We start from the raw sequence: 20,549 nt of genomic DNA, 5'->3' as shown, positions 1-20,549 counted from the left end.
CTCTCCCAGCTAATCAAACATAGCAGTAGTTTCCAGGAGTACATTTTGGGTTTCTATCTTATTTTGCTCTGTATTTGTCCTCCTTTTAGAGATGTTGCTCTGGGTCAGGCCCAATCCTTTCTTCAAAGCGCTGACCAATGGAAGGGGGGTGTTAGAGTGGGAGATTTGGTGTATATGTGTGTGTGTATGTGTGTACACAATTTCACTACTCCGCTTCAGTACTCAGATCAAATGCCAACAAAAGCAAGTCTTGAAATTTGAAGTGGCAAAGCTTCAGCCCTTTTCACAGCCTGGTGTTTGTTTTAGGATACAGTGCTGCGTTTCATTCATGTGTGGCGAGCAGATTTCACACTAAGCGCCAGGAGGAGTGCAGCAGCAGGGAACTGAAGAACAGGCCTTTTGGATATGATCTTATAATAAAAAAAAAAACCCACATCTTTACAGTTCAAATATTTTATGTAGTCTTCCTTTGTATCCACAGAAAGCCTGATATCCTATCAGTAGGATAGTGCCTTGTAATTAGTAAAGCAGTAATGGGGGGAGTATCTAAATGTTTCATTTGAGAAAACAGTAAAATGTTAAAAAATAAAAATAATTATCTATTATTTCATTTTGAGCATTTCTGATATGTTCAGAGTTTATCTCGTTCCAGTTATCAGTGAGTGGCACTAAGTTGTTTATACTCTAATTTATTTGAAAACTTTTGCCCACTTTGCACTGAGCTACACAGCAAAACATTTCATATTGAGATCTCATTATGTTGCTGATATAACCCTTAGGAGGAAGTCATTTGAGAAGCAGATGGCGAGGAATGCTGTTGACAGGCATTGCTTCTTGAGTTGCCTTTTTGGATCATTTCCTCAGATTTAACCAACCTTTTATACAACTCAATAAAACCTGACTAAGCAGAGCCGGTCTGATTGTGTTCAAAACCAACACAGATCCCCTTCTTTAAAAATTTATTACCACTGCCAGTCCCTGATTTACCGAGTCATTAACAGCTATTTTAGAGTGTAAGAGAAAGTGTCTCATATCTTTATTACAAGGCAAGCAGGGTCATGTGTTAATAGCAAGGGAATGGGAACACAGTGTGTTATCACATGTCGCCACATCCTTAACCAGTTACAGCAGCGTCAAAAACCTTGGCAAGCTCTCAAAGATCAACATGGCCTTTGATTGGCTGCAGTTATTTTGATGCTCTTTTTAACTTTGCCTTTCTCACTGAGAGAGCATACACGGTGCCCTCTACTGCATACAAACTCATAATCTTTTAGCATTCATGTTAAAAATCTAATTCTACGTACTATATTTATTTCCATTAGAAAAAAAAATACTAAAAAAATTAGACCTCCATCTACTGGTTAAACAAAACAAACAAAAACCATCTCTCTGACATGGCTTCAATTAAAAAGACAGACAATTGAACCGACCGTTACCAGCTGTCTTTCCAGTCCACCCACAAACAATAAAGCCTCACCAGTCTTCCCCAGTCTGAAGCTGATTTTTCTTTCTAAGTCGGTCTTTACACACCACATCTTATTGGATTGTGTTTCAGTGAATCGTGCTACCCCACTTTCCTGGCTTAGTATAGGTTTAGGAGAATTAGATTGAACAAGGTTTTTTAAACTAAGTTTATCATCTACTGTACATCTCTAGGATAATAACCATTTTGAAAAGATGAACTTCTTGTGCTCGAGGAAAATATGTAGTACTTGAAAGATAAATCTTCTCATACATTATGGAGAATATTAATGTAATTACTATTCAAGGCTGTGGCTTTGCACCTCTCTGCTAAAATGCTGCTTCATCAGGTCTGCATCTATCTGTCCACACGTTTTCCACTCCCTCTCTAAACTCTGTCCTTCCAACCTCTGCCCTCTTGCTCGGCTCTGGACCCCATGCCAATCACTGCGGGCAGTTCCAACTTTGAGTTTGGGAAATCTAAACATTCCAGTTGAGTCTCAAGGTTGTCCAAAAAACGCAGGTATGTGGCAAAGACCCTTTGAAAAGCTTTTTCATTCAACTTGGTCCATCCAAAACACAGCAAATCTGTATAGAGTAAATATCCTGTATGTTCAGTAGATCTGGGAACTTCAAAGGAAACTTGCTTCCTGAGGCAGGAGAAGGGTCACTGCATTAATTGCCCAATTTCGAACAAAGTTATTCCTGTTCTCAAAAAAATATCAAAACAGCAGCGTCAGGAAACCACAACCGTCCCCGTCATCAACACATTCCAAATCAAATAAACTTGCCACATAATTTTAGGAGATTTGAGCTTCATACAAGTCATTTTCCTAGGTTATGCACATGCGCTCTAAAGCAGTGGTTCCCAAATGGGTATAATATATATATATATATATATATATATATATATATATAACCATTGTCATGAAGTGAGATTGATGCTTAAATGAAAGTGATGTGTTTAAAAAGTCCTTAAAATTTCAGTTTGTAGATGGCAGCAACAATGTGGGAGTCAGAGCTACTTATTCCATGCAAAGATGTAAAAACCTGTGTGTTATTAAGTCTTGTATGCCAACTCAGGGAAAATGTATACACAATGACTTGTATTCTGCTTCTAGCCTTTCTTAAAATAAATAACTACAAAAAGTTATATACTTTAACTATCTCTAGGAACAGTGGGGGTCCCCAGTCTGTAGCACCTTCATTTTAGGGTTCAGAAGCTGAAAAGTTTGGTAACTCATGCTCTAAAGGATACTTATAATTTCTTCTGAGCATATTCTGTATTCAGCTCTTTAAAGAGATACTTCACCCATTTTCATTAAGCTTTGTATCATTAGAAACCTGGTAGTATTTTTGAATGGTCGTGCATCCCACCCTCATTTCCCCTGAGATGGGAAATCTTTGTATTAAGTCTGAAAAGGACCTTCCAGTGACGCAAAATGCCGGGAGCCCGGCCACCGGGAGCTCGGCCGCCCGCAAGCCCACCCGCCGCAAGCCCGGCCCCCGGGAGCCCGGCCGCGACACAAGACCGGCCTGTCGGTAGCAACCGTCTTGCGGCTATATTGCCGCCACCGGCCGCTGCCAGCTCAGCAGCAGAGACATAAGGCCTGCCTGTCGGCGGCAGTGAGGACGAGAAGCCGGAGCCGAGCTGGGGCAGACTGGTAGTGTTGGTGCTCTCACTGTTTGCCTATGGACATAGACATAGAGTCTGTTTTCTGCCAGGAATTTCCAAGATCAATTCTGAAAGAAATCTCTGAATCAGTTGAGGAAATGGCCTCATGTGTTGAAGTAAATATGTCTGTAAATGTTTTTATTACTATATTTCTACTGCTATATTGTATATTTTGGAGAAACTGTATCGATCGAATTTCCCTCTGGGATTAATAAAGTATTTCTGATTCTGAATTAGAGGACCTTAGTTGGAGTGGCCTGCGGTGCTGTGCATTCTGGGATTTGGTGTCTTTCATCAATATGAGCCAAAAAGACACTTTCACAATTCTACTACATATATGACCCAATGTCAATACAGATTCATGTTTCAATGGGTGAAGTATCCCTTTAACTGTCACATCAGATATTGAGAATGCCATGTAAATTAGGGCTATTACTCAGAGGTAGAGAGTCTCCTATCAGGGGTTTTGACTTTTGCAATGAAGGGCACTGGGGTATTTATGAATGTACTTTAACTAACAAGTCGTGACCCCTGAGCCCTGGCTTTAATACAGAAATGTACTCGTGGTATTTTTCACCAGTAGACAATTAAGCAAATTAGCATTCAGAGTTGACACCCAGTCTGGAGAGCCAAGTGTGTTCAGGTTTATCCAGGCAAAATGAACAGCATGCACAGTGGGCACTAATTATATAGGAACATAAGAGCTAAGTCTTCTCTGATTGTTAGAGTCACTTTTAATGCAAATGTTACTATATGAAACCAGAAGAACAGCCATAGCTTGCAGTCTTAACAATTGTAATTCATACACTTGTTGCACATAAACTGTGTTAATCAATCCCCATATTACAAATATTACCATGATATTCCATGCTGGTACATTTAAACTTTTAATTGCAGTCCAATTTATCCGTTGTCCCCATTTCAAATACATTAATAACTCTAAAATAGAGTTTTTAAACCAGCCATCCTAATCAATCCAACAGAGCTATTGAAGCAGTACTCTGATAATTCCTTGGAAATAATGTGAAAAAATCTCAAGAAATTGTTGTTGCAAAGGATACCTACAAAACGAGGCAAATTTTTTGATATTTTTTTTTTTGCACTCACCCACATTACACCAAATACAATTATTTCATAAAATAATCATAATCATGGAATGGTTGAAAAAGAAAAGTCAATGACATTTAAAGGTTTGAATTATCCATATTTGTTGAAAGAAAAACATAAGTTTAGTTAAAACATACTTTGAAAAAGAAGGCAGACAGATATTAATAGATTCCGTGTGTCCTACATTGAAGACTTCAATGACTCTTGAAGAGTCCTTCGAAGACTCCTGTCCTCAATACATATTTTAGTTTGCCCTTCAGGCAGAAGCCACTAAACTGCTTTTGAAATCATACTGGATTTTAAAATGTTTTCAAAGACAGAAAACACCAGGCTCAGCAATATGTTCACTGTTGCACACACAAGCAATAGCATGACTTCTAATGATCGCAGAAAGTGGCCCTGGCATATATTCATGACACAGTCAGGCTGTCCTGTCTGCTGTGGTGGTTTAACAGCCAAAGACTCTCTGAGTATCATTTACTCCATGCATCTACTCGCAAGGGACGGAGAGGCCAGGCTGGATTCCACTGTGAGTCCCTGGATATTAGTTTCATATCACTGATAACACACCAACACAAAGGAGAGAAAGAGGCAGCCAGAGAGGAGAGCAGGGTCAGGGACAGAAGAGGAGAGGGGACAGATACCAAATATGGTGAAATGACGGTCTTTAAACAGGATTAAAACAACATATCATGCTTTCAGTGTGCAATGAATATTTGAAAAGATCGACATCTTTCCCTTGAGGATTACACTATGCTTTTCAGATGCAAATTAGTAAGGCTATTTTGATTCATTACTAAAGGTTTGGATAAATGGCACTAAAGATTTATTGCTGAGAGTTACAGGTTGGCAGTGGGACGAGGTTTGCTCTATCCAATAACTCGTATCATAAAAGAGATCTGTTTAAACGGTTACCTTTTTTATTCATAGTTTTGACATCTAACTCAAGAATGAGGAGGTAGAGTGCCAGCTGTAATTACTTTTTCTCGTATCTCTGTGACCCTAAATGAATTACCTAAGTTTAGACTTTGATGCTCAGCATTTTTTTAAGTTACTCCTGAGTTGCTGCTTCGGGAAAAGCATTTACTGGTGACATTTATTTATTTTCTAATTTCATGCCAATCTAAGTTTACACCTGTAGACATCTATGGCTTGTATGTTGAAGAAGATTTCTGGTTTATTTATTACTCCCATCAAATATAGGAAAAGAACACTAAAGCACACTTAAGATGGATTAACGCCCGAATCAAACAAAAATGTCATGTTAATTAAATACTGTATAGGTTAGAAGCAAACTTCTGGGAAAACAATATAGGAATGTAAGATCAGCTGAGAAACGACAGGGAAACAGTGTCAACATTAAAAAAGAGTGGACTGCTACAGAGAGGGAGATAATGAGCTGGAAAGGGGCAGGACAGCCAGTTATGACTTCACTCGTCTGGCTCAGGGATGGGAACAAATGGAGCCTCACTGGGTAATTAAGAGACACCCAGGCCTCACTAGGATATGCCAGGCAAATGAGAGAGAGGGGGCAGAAAGGGAAAGAGGGATTGAGAATGCAACCCTATTGTGTTTCATGGAGGGATTTGGACAGTGAGGCACTGGTCTTGCGGTCTGTCCTAAGACCTTGCTTTAGGCTCTGGTTACAACACCTGCCTCCAGCTACCCCCTGTCCACCCCCCACCCCGCTCCCTGTAAAAATTAGTTATCATTTTAGACTTCTGCATTATGAAAATGCTCCTTTGCATGTTCATTTTTGCAAGGAAATATATGGGAAGGGACAGTTTTAATAGCTCATTCTTAGTGTGACCAGTCTCAGTGATGTCATGACACTTTTTGTATAAGTATAGATGGTGAGAAGCAGGTGACAGTGCCTGGCAGGGCAGCCTGGACTCTGTTTCAGCTGATGTAATTGTGCCTGATTGAGCTGCTCTTTGGATCATAGTATTTGCAGTTAGGTCATTGCCTCCATGTGCTCATAATGAACTGCAGTGTTATGGCCATTGTCTGTCTTCCCCTGATGTCACACAAAATACCTTTACGTGTGTGTATGTGGATGTGTGAGTTATATAACATTTTCATTGCGAAATGCCAGTGCATGCATGTATTTTTAAGTTTATATAGGACTTACAATATACATACACGTATATAATGTATGTCTTGACGACATGTGTGCAGTGCTTTGAGCCAGAGATATTTATACATTTGGCAGACACGGTATTTATAGCAGGAAACGTGGATGAATTCTTGGTCTACTTTCTCACCCCCCCATGGTGCCTCTTCTGTCTCCCAGTGGAGTTATGGCCCGTCTATCTATGTGCATACTCAGGAGACTATACATGTATCACACATATTTGCACAGTACAGTGTACAGTCATATATAAATATATCTCACAGTATAAAATACATTTTAGTTATCATTATGGTTTGAAATGCCTTTTCATGTGTTACCACCGATTTAAAATGAACAAAAAACTAAATGTTAATGAATTAAAATGATGTCTGCTTCACTTCTCCTAGATGTGGATCTTTTGGTCTGTAAGCACCAGGGTCCATCCTGCTGCACCCGGAAGATGGAGGAGAGCTACCAGTTTGCAGTAAAAAGAGAAACCCAACACAACATTCACTCATACAGCTATGAGCTTGAGCACCTCCTCTCCGGCCACTCGGATGCCTTCCAGGGTAAGAGCTGGAACAATGGGGCCAAGGATGGGTTGAGTTTGACTGGCTTGGGTTGTTGTTTCTGGATGGGGAAAAGATTTGGGGATTTAGTGGTTGGCTAGTTGAGTTGTCAATCAGCTATCTATACTGAACCTACCAATGCATATGACTCATACGCCACACTGGTAGTTTCTAAGACGAATAAAAATTAATAACTTCACCCCACTTTGTGCCAATCTGAACTTGCGACCCCTGTGCAGCTGATTTGACTCCAAATACTTCAATGACTTTGTGTTTGTTTTCTTTTTTTGCTAAAGGTATTTATTTGTGCAGTATTCTGTGAAAATAGTTTTTACCCAGTTCACCAAGGTCTCGGTAGCTGGCACGCAAGCCGGTGTGCAAGTCAGAGAATGGGCACGGCTTCACTTTCCTCTCTTCCCTGTTCTTTGGGTTTGGCAGCAGAAGAACTGTGGACAGGGATCAGTGAGGTTATACAGGAAATATAGGATATAGGGGTCTTCTTCTCAGCCTTTACTGTTTGGTTAAGAATTGTCTGTCTTATTTTGATAAAATCCTGTTTTTAGAACAGCAAAACAATTACTCGAACCTTTGAGGAAACTACAGTGAACATTTTTGTTGCTTTGTTTTCTTTTTCTTTTTGTGTGTATTTTTTTGTTGCATGCCTCCTTGGTAGCTCGGTCAGTTCAGAAGTCTCAAGTTCCAGATAAACAAGGCTCTGCTGTAGATTCAAAGCTTGTTTCAGTGCTGCCAAAGGGTTTGTCCTGCACCCAAATGAATAAAGCCCTGCCCAAGTTGCCCAAGCTTATCCTTTCTCTTCCTCTGGTAATTGTAGTGTCATTTAAACATTTCCGATACTGACCAAATTTCTTCCTCCTCAAAACCTCCAACACAATTCCAAGGGGGTTGGAAACAAGCTTTGGATGTTTTAGTGCTACAGGAATTTTGGTACCATGCAATTAGTTTTATACAAGACAATGGACTGCTTAGACGCCATGTAGGCAAAGCAGGGCTTTCTTGTGAGAGTAGCAACCCTACTAGTCTTGGTGTCCACTGTCCAACATGATAAACTTCCATCAAATGTGAACACGTTCTGTAAAAAGAATGAAACCAGGAAACACCTATGGAGACATAATTTTTTCAGACACTGTTGTCATGGAAATAATTTCAGTCATTTTATTTGTATTTGTGATTTAGAACCCTAGTATACTGGTGCCATATAGTGTTCAATGTACTAAAACAACACTAGAATAGGCATTTCCAGTCCTTAAAAATACACCACTTCATCAGTGTTCCACACAGTTTTTCTCATTACATGCACGTTCAATGTAAGGAAGTGACTTTGTTCGAAAAATGTTCCTGGTACTTGTCCTGTTTTTTCATCATTAAGATATTTCCCTTCTTACCTCATGTCTGAGCCTGTCTGCGGAATGAAGATCAGGTGTTTCATTTTGCAGCGAAGGCCATGATGGAAAAAATACAATGGAATAACAATAGAAACTGGAGTTGATGTTGCCTAAATGATGATGTCACTAGCACCAAATCTGTAAGGCCTTCTAAGGTCAGGCTCTGTGCGCTCTGAGTGCCTCTAGTGGAATGTGAAGTAGCAAAAAGCTCAAACACACTTGAAGTGATTAGAATATGATTTTGGCTGAAACCATTGGTCCTGATTTTCACACGCTATAAATGGTGGAAAATTGTTTGAGGTTAGCCTCCTTCTTCCTCCCCTTTTTGTATCTATCCAATTGCAACAAATGCAGTTCAGCACAGAGACAGTTGCCTGCAGGCTGTAACTATTAATATGTTGTGTTTATTTGATAATTCTTTCATCATGTGGGCACTATTTTCTGTGTAGCTCTCCATATGTCTATCATTCAAGTCATACAGTATATCATATAACATGTGTCCTATTTCTTCAACTCAAAATCAGTCCTGCCTCTTTGCTAAGATAATGCCCACTAGAATGGAGATAGTGTTTGTGTGTTCGTGTGTGTGTGTCTGTCTGTCTGTGTGTTTTTGTTGGCCTGCCTTTGTTTTGACAGCCCTAAAGGCCCTACTGTGCTTTATCAGGGTTGGGAGTTGTCATGTCATGAATATGACCTCATAAACACAGACCACATTTATGAATTCTAGGAGATGTATGTTTTCCTCCAATTTTCTGATACAGTACAATTATCAAAAACAGGTATTCTATGCTGCAATAGTAAACTTCACTGTTATATGGTTTACTACTGAGACACGGCCAAAATTCCTTTGATCTCCCTAAATATTGCTGTCCACTCGTATCCTGTAACGTCCACAACAGAAATTGTACAGGCAGGTTACAGGTTTTTACAAATCCACCAACATCCCAAGAAGTATGTATCAAAACTTTAATGACATTAATTGATCTAACAAGTAATTCCTTTAATCATCCATTTAATTGTATTAGCTGTACTGCTTCAACTCATGCACTAAAGCATGACAAGAGATGCATTTCATTTTTGCTTTCTCATTTTTAGGCTGACTGCTGAGTTTTCCCCCTGTAATTCGTGGAGAATTTCTGCACTCCCTGTGTCTTTTGGGAGCTTGTTCTGACATTGTTTAGCCAGGAGAGAGCCATAACCATGTGTTGCAGGAGTTCCATGGTAGCGAATAGCAAGCAGTTTTTTGCACAAGCAGAGAACAGTTGATTGGCTGGGGACTATGTTTTGACCTTGTAGTGGATATATGATGGACCTGAGCCAAAATTCAGTGAAGTTCTCTTACACACCAGACTTAGTGGTGTTCTTCATTCAGAGGGTACATACTAGCTTGGAGCCAGTTGCAGTAGTCTAGTTGAGAGGGACAGTTCACCAAAACCTCTGCTGCCTCCCCTCCTGGTTTTGTGGCGATTGCATGTGTGGGTTGCAGTGATGGTGGTAAAGAGGGACAGCTGAGCTTGAGACACCACAGAGTTATGAATGGTAATAGAGAAGCATGGATGAGGGAAGGCTTCCTTGGAAGTCAGAGCAGCTCAACCATGTGAGTATAGGATTCAGATTAGACCACCAAGAGATGTCAGCCAGACATGCTGAGATTTGTGCTGCCATGTGAGACTGGGGAAAACCAGTATTAGCTGAGTACATAGAGATACAGCAGGTCAGCCAGCCTTGTATCCCCTCTCTACCAAACACACCAACAAACAGAATTGCCTAATCCTTGTCATAGTTGACAGGTAATGGGTGTTGGGGCTTGATGGTGAGCTGGTGTCAAGCTTAGAGGCCAGGCTAAGCTGGGTCACTTTAAAGCTGCCATTAAGGGCTTTGGCCTGTCAGCCGTCTTGATTGGCTGAGAAAAAGTTGAACAGTTGGATTAGACTCTTCAATACATGTATTTGTATTTCTGTTTGGCCATAATACCATCTAATTCATAGAAATATTGTGTTACACTCCTTTAGTTTGTTTCAACAAGCAGCCATATGAATTTCTTGTTCAGTCTAATATGCTTGAATTTCTCATGGCAATCCAATTTAGTTGTGTGTGTGTGTGTGTGTGTGTGTGTGTGTGTGTGTGTGTGTGTGTATGACAGGTGGGATTGATGAGCAAGTATCTGGGTGTGCTGTATACTCACACTGCTGGGGAGCAGATGTCAAGGAAACGCTGACACTTCTGATCACTAGTGTCACTGATATGAGGGGCCGTGTCCCACAGTTAAAGGCCATGACATCTGTGTTTGTGTGTCTGTGTGCAATGTGGGTGTTTGAGCATTTGTCCGTGTGCATCTTGATCATCTTGTATTTGTGCATACATGTGTACCAAAGACATGTGAGCATGTATAATATTTACCACCCTGGCAAGTCACCATGACTGCCTCGTGGCTCAAGTTCTTGTCACAGGAAATGGAAAAGGCTTTTCAGAGGAATGAATTCTCCCGGCCTGGATAGCTTGCAATCATCAATGAAAGTGCGTCGCATTTCATACTTTATGTGCCCTTCAAAGAAGGTACAAGGAGTTCATTTGAGAAAGCGTGACAGTGTGAGAGAGACAGAAAAGAGAAAGAGGCCAACGCAAGGACGGTGCCTTTCCTTTTGGAGGCGACATAATTAGCTGATCCTTGTCTCATCATCCAGGAACTCTCCAGACCCCCCTGTCTTGGGAGACAGTGTGTGCATGAGCGTTTGCAAGGAACAAAGTGATCAAAAACCACGACCTGAGGCACAGGGACACTTGAAGGTATTGAAGCCAGAATGAGAGGACTCTGAGAAGTGAAAAGTGAAGTGAGAATCTCAGAGTGTATGCTTTGTTATCTTCCAATAGGATTTCACAGGTGACTGATTTTACATATACATGATACATAGCCTAAAGCCTTACTGTTCATTGACCACCTTGGATTAAACCCATTTGAAAATTCCTTTGCTTTCCACACTTTGACTGTCAGGATCTTCCTGGGTGGTTTACATAACACATCCATGTCAAAGCAACAGTCTTTGTTATAATATAGTGATGATATCTTTTATATATGGGGCTATGTGTGTCTGCATATCTGTGTGTGTGTGTGTGTGCGCAAGTGACAGCACTGATGAATCACTTGACTGTTGTGTCCTATCTTAATTCTTTCATCAGACAAAGGTCCTATCTATATTGCCATCTCCCTGCACTCGTCTGGAAGTTCTCTCACTCATTTGGCCTGTGATCTTTTTAGCCCTTCCTCTCTCACATCATAACTTTAGCACTTCGTGTCTGCATGTACTTTTCTCTGCAGATGTTTTGACCGACAGAGTTATTGCTCCAGAGGCTGATGCTTGGACACAGGATGACATTGCACTGCACCATGAGCTCATGCTCAAATTAGGGAGGATATCCGGAATCCATCCCTACACGTCTCATTTAATCACACAGGGCGGAGGGAGAACATGTTTATGGACCCAATAGTGGAGCGAATACATTTTTTATTTTTTTTTCAGCTAACTGCGCCTTTCCAGTCTCCTGAGAAGTAGACATGACACACAAGGGCAGGATGCGTTTCCCTTCAGCATTTGCAGAACTCTGGATCGCTTGGGAATAGAGGGAAAGAACAAAGCAAAGGAGGGAGGAGGAAGTGAAAAAGTTTAAAGCCTCTTGCGGTCATAAAGTCACACTCAAAGCTTCCCTAATTACCTCTGCTTTTCATCTGCACCTCTCACATCAGCATGAATGTGTGAGAACCCAGAGGAGTAGGGAGTTAAGCATAGAAAGTGAGGATACAATTATGAGATGGAGGGAGGGCTGATGGTTAAAGTAAGGTTTGAATTAAGTGAAAGTGTGCACAGGTGTGTGCAAGTTTTCCGTTTGTTAAGAAGGATCACTGAATAACAGGTATTGTCCCTGTAGATTCACTGTATGCTGCAATGCTCCCTCTGTCTTCCTGAGTGTCTCTCTCTCTCTGTCTGTGGCCCATGCTTTGTCAGCAATGGTTGCTTAACAAGAACATGCTGGGTTTGGGCAGGCAACATGCCAACTGCTTTCTTGCTTGGCATGTGCGCTGCAGGGAATCTTCATCTCTCAAAGATAACCAAGCTGCCAAGAATGCACTCCACAGAATGAAACCATAAACACAAAATTCTCCCCAGTCTTCTTCACCCCAAGAATTTTCCTTTCATTTTTCTTCCTCATTGTTATTTTGCTCCCCACCAGCCCCAGTCTTCCTCACCAACCATGCGTGTTCCCCAATATTGCATCGAATGCCTAAACAAATATGAGGTCTGTGTAGATTAGCCTGCCGCCAGTCTCCAAAGCCATAATTTGACATATTAGCATGAAATGAAACTGAGAAAAAAATGCCCCTTTATATCTCGCCAATGCCGTCTTGTTCTCACAGAATGATTCTCTACTTCACAAAAACTGTTTCTGACACTGGCTTTTAGCTGTGCCCTCAACAAACACTTCAGTGTAGACTGAGTTTAATCTGTGTCCCTTCTATTGTATGAGCTTGATGTCCAGGCAGGAAGTTTCTTGGTAATCAGACAAATTCGCATCTCCTGGGGCTTGTTCTCTGTCCAAGAGAATTTGGCTTTTCTGGAGCACAATCTGTCTGTCTGACTGATGGGATTTGTTTTCCACTGCAGCTGATTGGTCCAGCCTGGCCTTCTCCTGTGTCCTGTCTGACTCTGCTGCCCCTGTCCTTACCAGACTGATCCTAAAAGCCGTAAAATGTGTGTGTGTGTGTGGCCATGAGTATACCTTTGAGATGTAGTTGTGCGTAAGCAAACAGTAAATCCTTTACAGAACATGTATGAAAACCCCAAAATTGACGGGCTACTCCAATAACTTAGGAGACATGATGGTGGATTTGATAGAAAATAAGGCCATACTCAGAAAATCAAGAGAGAATTAAGATTTAGCGTGAGAGAAAGTCCTCAAATTGGCCAGACTTACATATTTACTTCCATCCAACGCCTCTGGGAGATCAGGGCGTGTGCTTAATATGTGCTTAAAATGCACAAGTGGGTGAGCAGCGTGATGTACATGCCTCTGTGTCATGACTAACACTTTAACTTCAGCCCAGAGTAGGTTGGAATTGGCTGTTCTTCGACACTCTCAGCACCAACTCACTTCATCACTCAGTCAACTCACTTTGCTCAGCCTGTGTTGGACACTCCTTTGCCTCCTTCCTTTCTTCCTCCTCGCTCCTAAAGCACTCTTAAGGAGTCCCATGGTATGCTTTATTCGCTGACTGACGCTCCAGTCATGCATCCATTTGAGTGAGGAAGCACAACAAATAGGAGAAATGGACAGACAAAATTGTTTTCTGATTGTGCCTAGCCTCGTCCCATTTGTATAACTCATAATGGATTATGATTACTGCTATATCTTCTGCCAAAAATGAACAGAGAACACGTATGCTCTCCAACCTACCACAACTGAATAATTCATTTGGTTTGAGTATTATGATGAGATTTTTCCTTTAAAAAATATATTTTTAAACATACATTTTGATTATTCTGTCTTTTCCTTTAATTGATGTAAGCCCACATATTTTGTGTTGTGTTTAATGGCATAGGCATAAAAGGTTTTTAAGCCTTATAAAAGAGTGGTTTTGGCCCATAATTGAAACAATACATAAGTGACCCGCTTCATGCTCCATTCATAATAAAAACTGAAAACAGGGGCCACACCTGCTAAGAAAAGTGGAAAATACTTCATTAGACTCCCTTTCATCTTAGATTCCTTTCACACCTCAGTCAGCTCAACCGTCTGTTTCATGTTGATCTTTGGTTAGCCTAAATGTTTCCTTTCCCTTTTCATATAGTACAGTCTCTGTCTTTGGCCCTCTCTTTCCATTATTCGTTTTCACTTACATGACGACTGATTTCAGCGTATCAGTCATCAATCAGCTTTTCATTTAATGGCATCAGTCTTTTAGTTGCACTTTTTAAAGGCCCTAGTCTGCAGACTAATAAGCTACTGGCAGGTGATTTGGCATTGCAGGAAACTTAGTTTTTCTAATTCTAATTCTGCTCTTAATTCCTTTTCGGTGTACCTTACTCCACTCTGCAGATCAAAACAGTATTTCACAACAGAAATAATTGAACATGCAAGTAGCAGAAGATGAAATAAGAATATGAGCTTACAAACTATGTTGTATTGATGCTAATGCTTTTCTGAGAGTGAGAAGTCATACTTGTTGTAGCTTGAAAAGTTATCGGTGGTTGTCTCTTTTATGGCACTTTGTGCTGCTCCTTAGCGCTACAGTATATCAAAAGAGACAGTGTGATTTATGTACCAATAAACAAAAGAGAAATGGGGAGCTTCTGTAGACCTATGGCCCTTATAATGACTAGGACCAGCGGTGCTGTCCATCAGCCTGTCAACAGTCTGCCCTCAGGCTGGCCCTCTACATCTCCCCTTTATGGTATTAGCCATTTGAACAACCCTCCCCTGCACCTCCCTCAGCCCCTCACCCACTGCCCCCTCTGTCTCCTCTGTCCCCGTCCTTCTCTCGTCTGCTCATTCCCGTGGCTTCGATCATGTTTCCCTACTTTGGCCAGAGCAAGGAGCAGTGATCCCCCCTGTTCAATCTCCACCTCTGCTGCCCCCCAAGCCCAGCCTTCCTTCCCACCACAATATAGCCTGGTGCACCCTGAATGCCCCTGGCATCTGTGGAATTGTTTATGTTTCAGAGTTTTGATATAGCTTGGCTGACTTTTTAATTACAGGAATGATGATGGATAGATGGGACGCTTGCCCCAACCCCTCCACTTCCTCCGTCACCTCCTGTCCTAGCTCTCAAGCTCATTATGCCACCTGTTAGCACCCTGATAGGCCAAGACAAGTACACTAGGACTTGTTTGTGCAAACACATTTATGATTGCTTATATGTGGACTTTCCCAGTGGCTCGTGGAGTCACAGTGATTTGGCTGGGGTGCAGCTCCCCAGTTCTTGTAGATCAAATTTGCATGGACAGCATGTCTGCGCGTGTTGTCTGACAGATGAGTCATGCTCCCACTTTAGACTTCAGACGTGTGATTTTACCACACAAGTATGATGAATCAACAGATTGATTCATTGAATTATTAATAGTTTATTACTGTTAAACAGTTTGCTGGAAGGTTAGAGGCTGGAGGATAGTGTGACATTGCAGCTCTCATCTGTAACCTAAGATGACCATTGCAGAGTGCGGGTGATGGCCTTATGTACAGTATTCCTACTAATTAAAAGAAGGATATATAATCTGCACGTGTCACTGTGTCATATATCTGTATGGTGACCTGTCTGAAACCCAAGCCTGTGTGAGGATTAAAATGCTCTGCTCTGAGAAGATGGTTGGTCAGGTCCAGTCAGGACTGATTGCCAAGATAGCAAGGGCCCACAGCTCTACGGTATGAGAACAGTGTCTCCTACCTCATTATCACAATATTACCGCATCTTCAGGCATGCATATACTCACACTGACTTTCATAAGCCTATATGCACGTTAAAAATACACGTGCGCTGATACTTGCACTTAGTAAAAGATGCTCATGACACAGAAACATTCCAAGCCTCTAACTCAACGGGTATATCATGGGAGGCGACACCGAATCTACATCCGATCTATTAAATCTATTGTAACCTCAGGCATATTTCATGAAAAGAAAATGTATATCATTTTGTTTAGCCATATTAAAAAAAAACACCCCACCATGCCCCCTATCTCAACATTTAAAAATCTTGATCTGATGGGGAAAAAAACAAGTTCCAGCATTTTACAGTAGTAACAAAGATGGTCCCATAATTGTCATCTGACTGCAGGAAAGACATGTTAGGATTCCATTTGGTAAAAAGGTCAATAAAAGAAAATATAATCTTAAAAGGCTATGTAACAGTTATTGCATGCACTTGTTTTTTATTTAGCTGGACACATTAGTGTTATCTGATTCCGGGAAATAGTGACTGTGACATCGGTTTTCAGAAATTCTGCATTGCTAGACTTTAAGAAACACATTGTCATGGTCACCGAGTCATTAATTTGGGGTTTAACCTTGTCCACAAGTTGGCGCTACATGTATAATATTGTAAACCCCTTTACTGTCAGGCTTAGTGAATTTTAATACCACCGCTAGGAGTCACCAAAGTGAGGAATTTTCAACTATTACATAAAGGGGCTTTAGATAATTGATAACAAAAGAGGTTTACAAGTACTGCCACTAAAGCAACTGCAAATACAACTTGTCAGACAGTACTAGTACTTTGTCTAACATCTATATACTGTACACTCTTACCATGTTAATCTGTGCCACGTGATTTCTGGCATCTCCAACTCAAACTTTGACAATGCTGCCCAGTAAGACACAAACAGGTGTACATGCATCTTTCTCAGTATGAGAGGGGCCAAGAAATGAAGAACGGCATAGTTGTGTATCAGTACTTCAGCTTTTCAACACATAGCTCCTTATTGCTGAACCTGGTGAGCCAAGAGAGCGGCCTTGTCATAGTGGTAATGAAAAAGTATGGAATAATATCCTTCACCTGAGTTATAAATACATATTCAGTTTAGGACACTGCAAGACAGATGCCTTCTCTTCTTCTTTTGTATCTGGTCCATACCTTGTTTATTTCAATAACAGAGCATTTAAGTCCACAGACAAAGCATGCCTGGTCACTTATTCCTCTATAGTTAGCTTGACAATTATGTGTTTTGAATCTCAGACCTTTTAGGACTTTCACGGAAACGAAAGATAATTGCATCATGCAAAAAAAGCCTCATTCCACCCGGTTTTCATTTCCAAAGGGGCTAACTGAAGGCCTGTGACATGGTAATGATAGCCACCCACAACTGTGTGACTGAATGGAGTGTGGTCACCTCGAGACTCAGACACATTGGTCAGACAGACAGAACAGTCAAACCAATTGACTGTCATGCAGTGAGGGTTTCTTCTTTTTTTCCTGGTAGTGAAATGTGAAGAGAAACACACAAGCATTTTGCTTGATTTATCACCTATTGAGGAACAGTCTCAAACATTCAAACGTGGGCGAGAACTCGATGGAGAACAGAATCTGATATTGAAGATGAATTCAACATGGGAACCATATTTTGTCTGCTAGAGGGAGTGTAGAGAGGAAGAAAGGTGGACTGTTGTCCTCCTGTGCATCCCCGGGAAGGACATGTTTGAAGTAACGGCCATGGAGAGACAGGGAATTGCTCAGGACCCAGGGGCCAAATGAATCCAGATGTCAGAGCATGTTCACAAGGTGGAGCCCACTTGTACAGTAGTTGTTTCCCTTGTTCAAGAGTTCAGTCGCTTCTATTAAGTTCGTTTTTTCCTGGCGGTCTCCCACTCTCTTTCCTCTTTTTTCCTCTTTCGTGTTCTCTCTCCCTCTGTCACCCTCTTGGCAAAGGAAAACAAGCTTTTTTAACAAGTACAGAATGTCTAAAGGATTTAATGATCCTGACGTAAACCTTTTTGAAAGATGTGTATCCAGTTATGGTGCTTAAGAGAAGTATAAGACTGAATTTAAAAAAAAAATGTTTTTGTGGAGAAACTGTGTCTGTCCCTGCACACGCCTCCCAGAGAGAAAGATTAAACCATGGCATTTCTGAGCATGATAATTCTATAATAACATTATGTAATCCTGTGTAACCTAAGGCTGTCAGTACATCTTGCAATGTACATTTCTTGTGGCTGTTGAGCCTTGCGACCTGGCAAGCAGTCACGCAGACAGACCTCACACTGGTAACAAACTCTGCAGCCTTGCTCTTAGGAGACACCAGAAGAGGAATCCAGATTTAAAATCCAACTTCCAACTCAATTCAATGCTATTTTATCTTGGCCCCTTTTGGTCCGTTGGTCTCTTTTTGCTTTTCAAATTTGTATGCTCTTTTTGGTCTGTCTGTCTCTGGCTGGAACATCTCTGTCTTGCCATAAAATCCCCAACAGAGCATTACTTACTCATGTCTGTCTGCTTTATTTCTGTCACACGCAGTCTTTCTCTTTAAAAACCCAAATACACTACAGTTGAAAATCTCGCGGATGTGGGAGAAACTCTGAAGTTTCATGAAGCTTGTTACTGGTGCATCGCAAATCAGTTGTGCCTTTTAATGGCCAGTGGGGAGTCCCCGTGTGTCACAGACAGCGGTAATATTAGTGCAGCTGTTGAGGAGGACATGACTGTTGTTATCCTTCTGTCTGTGAACTGGGAGGGGCTGGACACACACAGGCACACACACAAACACACACATACTTATTTGGTTACAATCACTGTAGGGAGATAAAGGAATTTCTAAGTGTAAACAATGAGCAGACAAATTAAAAAAACACAACCCATGATTGATTATGTTGGTTAAGCATGCAACATTACACTTTAGGCTCATACTTGTTTTTTTCATTGCATGTATGTGGTGTTGGTGTTGGTGGGGGTATATTGGCACCCTCCTTCTCCTGTCTCAATTTCTGTACAGTTGCTACTGCTCCTTCATGTCCTGGCATGCTTTTAAGCTGACATCACACCCCATAGGAGAGTGCTGTGTCCATGCGCATATTCACACTCATGAGCACACGTACATACAGTCCTACACAGTTGCATATAGCGGAACTGTTGAGAGTTGCTGTGAAGAAGAACAGAGGCGAAGGCTTCACGATGAAGTGGACAGCATGTGAAGGAGATATTGAGACAAAACGATGAGCTAGGATGTTCTTGATGATAAAAGTGATCCTATTTATGGTAGTCGGCCAAATCCTCCGTACCTATGTGATTGTATTTGATTGAATAAATGGGGGGGAAAAAAACTCCAAGTAGGCTCTTATCAATAATAGATCATGTCAATGAGCTCTTACATGTGTCTAGACTGAGAGAATGTTGGAGAAAAGATGACCTGTTAAGATTTGGCCCTGCTTACCCTCTGCCATTCTGTCTCCACCTTCTGTTACATTGCCTTACATAGCAGGAAGTGGCACTCCATTGGCACTAATACACCTCTACACTGACATCATTGATTGCCTCACAGCTCCACAGGCTCACCAGGAAATGATACAAGATCTAAATAACTAAAATGTTGAGTGTGTTTATGTGTGTGGTTGGCTTGTGGCATGTCAAACACCCCTCTAGAATCTGGAAGATTCACTTTTTGTCACAGAAAATGCGGTGGATTACTTATGCAATATATCAGGATTCAATTAAATTCTTCTTCTCTCTAGGCAGAGACTTGTCTCCCTAATATATACTTTTTGGGGTGATGTCTTTATGCAGAGTGATTTCCAGCCACACACAACTTGACACGTGCTTCTCAACCAATCTAACTGAAACACTCAAGCCAAGGTTAGCTGGCTTGCAGCCAGAATGTGGATATCTGTTTGCATTTTCATGCCTTAACCATTTAATGGAGAGCTTATAGATGATTTCATCAGGATTTATAATGTTCCTCCCATGAAATGTCATCTGCTCTTGTTTTTTCTTTCCCTTATATCTGTGCTTTTCTTTCTGCTTTCTCTGCAGACATGTTCCAGTACCTTCTCTCCTTTTCTCAAGGCCACCTGAGCTCTCTGTTGGAGGGAACCTACTCATCCCTGTCCCGCCATGCCCTGCCCCATGTTAACCAACTCTTCTCCTCGCTCTCTCTCTACCTCCGCGGGGCCAACGTCTCTGTGGAGGCATCTGTTCACGATTTTTTTAACAACCTCTTCCCGCTGGTCTACACTCGGCTTATCAATCCAGGCATCGATGGCAGCATGACCACGGCCAGTGAAATGGCCGACTGTCTCCGCATGACCAGGCAGGACGTCAACCCATTTGGGCCTCACCCAGCAGTCATGGCCCAAGCTCTGGCTGGGGCACTTGGAGCTGGCCGACAACTGGGCCTGGCCTTGGATGAGGGTCTTGAGGTGATGAACGCTACAGAATATGTCAGCCTGAGCAAAGAGTGTGTTAAGGGCCTGGTGAAGATGGTGTACTGCTCCCACTGCAGAGGACTGACATTGATAAAGCCCTGCGTTGGATACTGTCTGAATGTAATGCGAGGCTGCTTGGCCAGCGTGTCTGAGCTCGATCAGCCTTGGAGGAGGTATACCAGCCTGTTGGAGCAGCTAACCCACGCCATGGCTGGACACCACAGCCTTGAGCTGGCACTTCTCGGGGTTAGGGGTTATGTTAATGAGGCCTTGCTCTACGCACAGCTCCATGGTCCACTCATCACTGCAACAGTAAGTAAATC

At 41.6% G+C, this 20,549-nt stretch overlaps 1 protein-coding gene across 2 annotated transcripts in view; it reads left to right on the top strand.

Moving 5' to 3' along the window:
• The window catches only part of LOC132979103 (glypican-5-like), a 95,892-nt gene that overhangs the window by 2,639 nt on the left and 72,704 nt on the right, over positions 1-20,549 (top strand). For both annotated transcript variants that reach the window (XM_061044622.1, XM_061044621.1), the window contains exons 2-3: positions 6,764-6,925; positions 19,835-20,538. In XM_061044622.1, the coding sequence (XP_060900605.1) occupies positions 6,764-6,925; positions 19,835-20,538 (866 nt within the window). The remainder of the gene's footprint in view (positions 1-6,763; positions 6,926-19,834; positions 20,539-20,549) is intronic.

This window comes from Labrus mixtus, chromosome 8 (assembly GCF_963584025.1).
Source record: "Labrus mixtus chromosome 8, fLabMix1.1, whole genome shotgun sequence".
NCBI classification, from domain to species: Eukaryota; Metazoa; Chordata; class Actinopteri; order Labriformes; family Labridae; genus Labrus; species Labrus mixtus.
The sequence above is the reverse complement of the archived record's forward strand: the minus strand, read 5'-3'. Positions and strand labels throughout refer to the sequence as shown.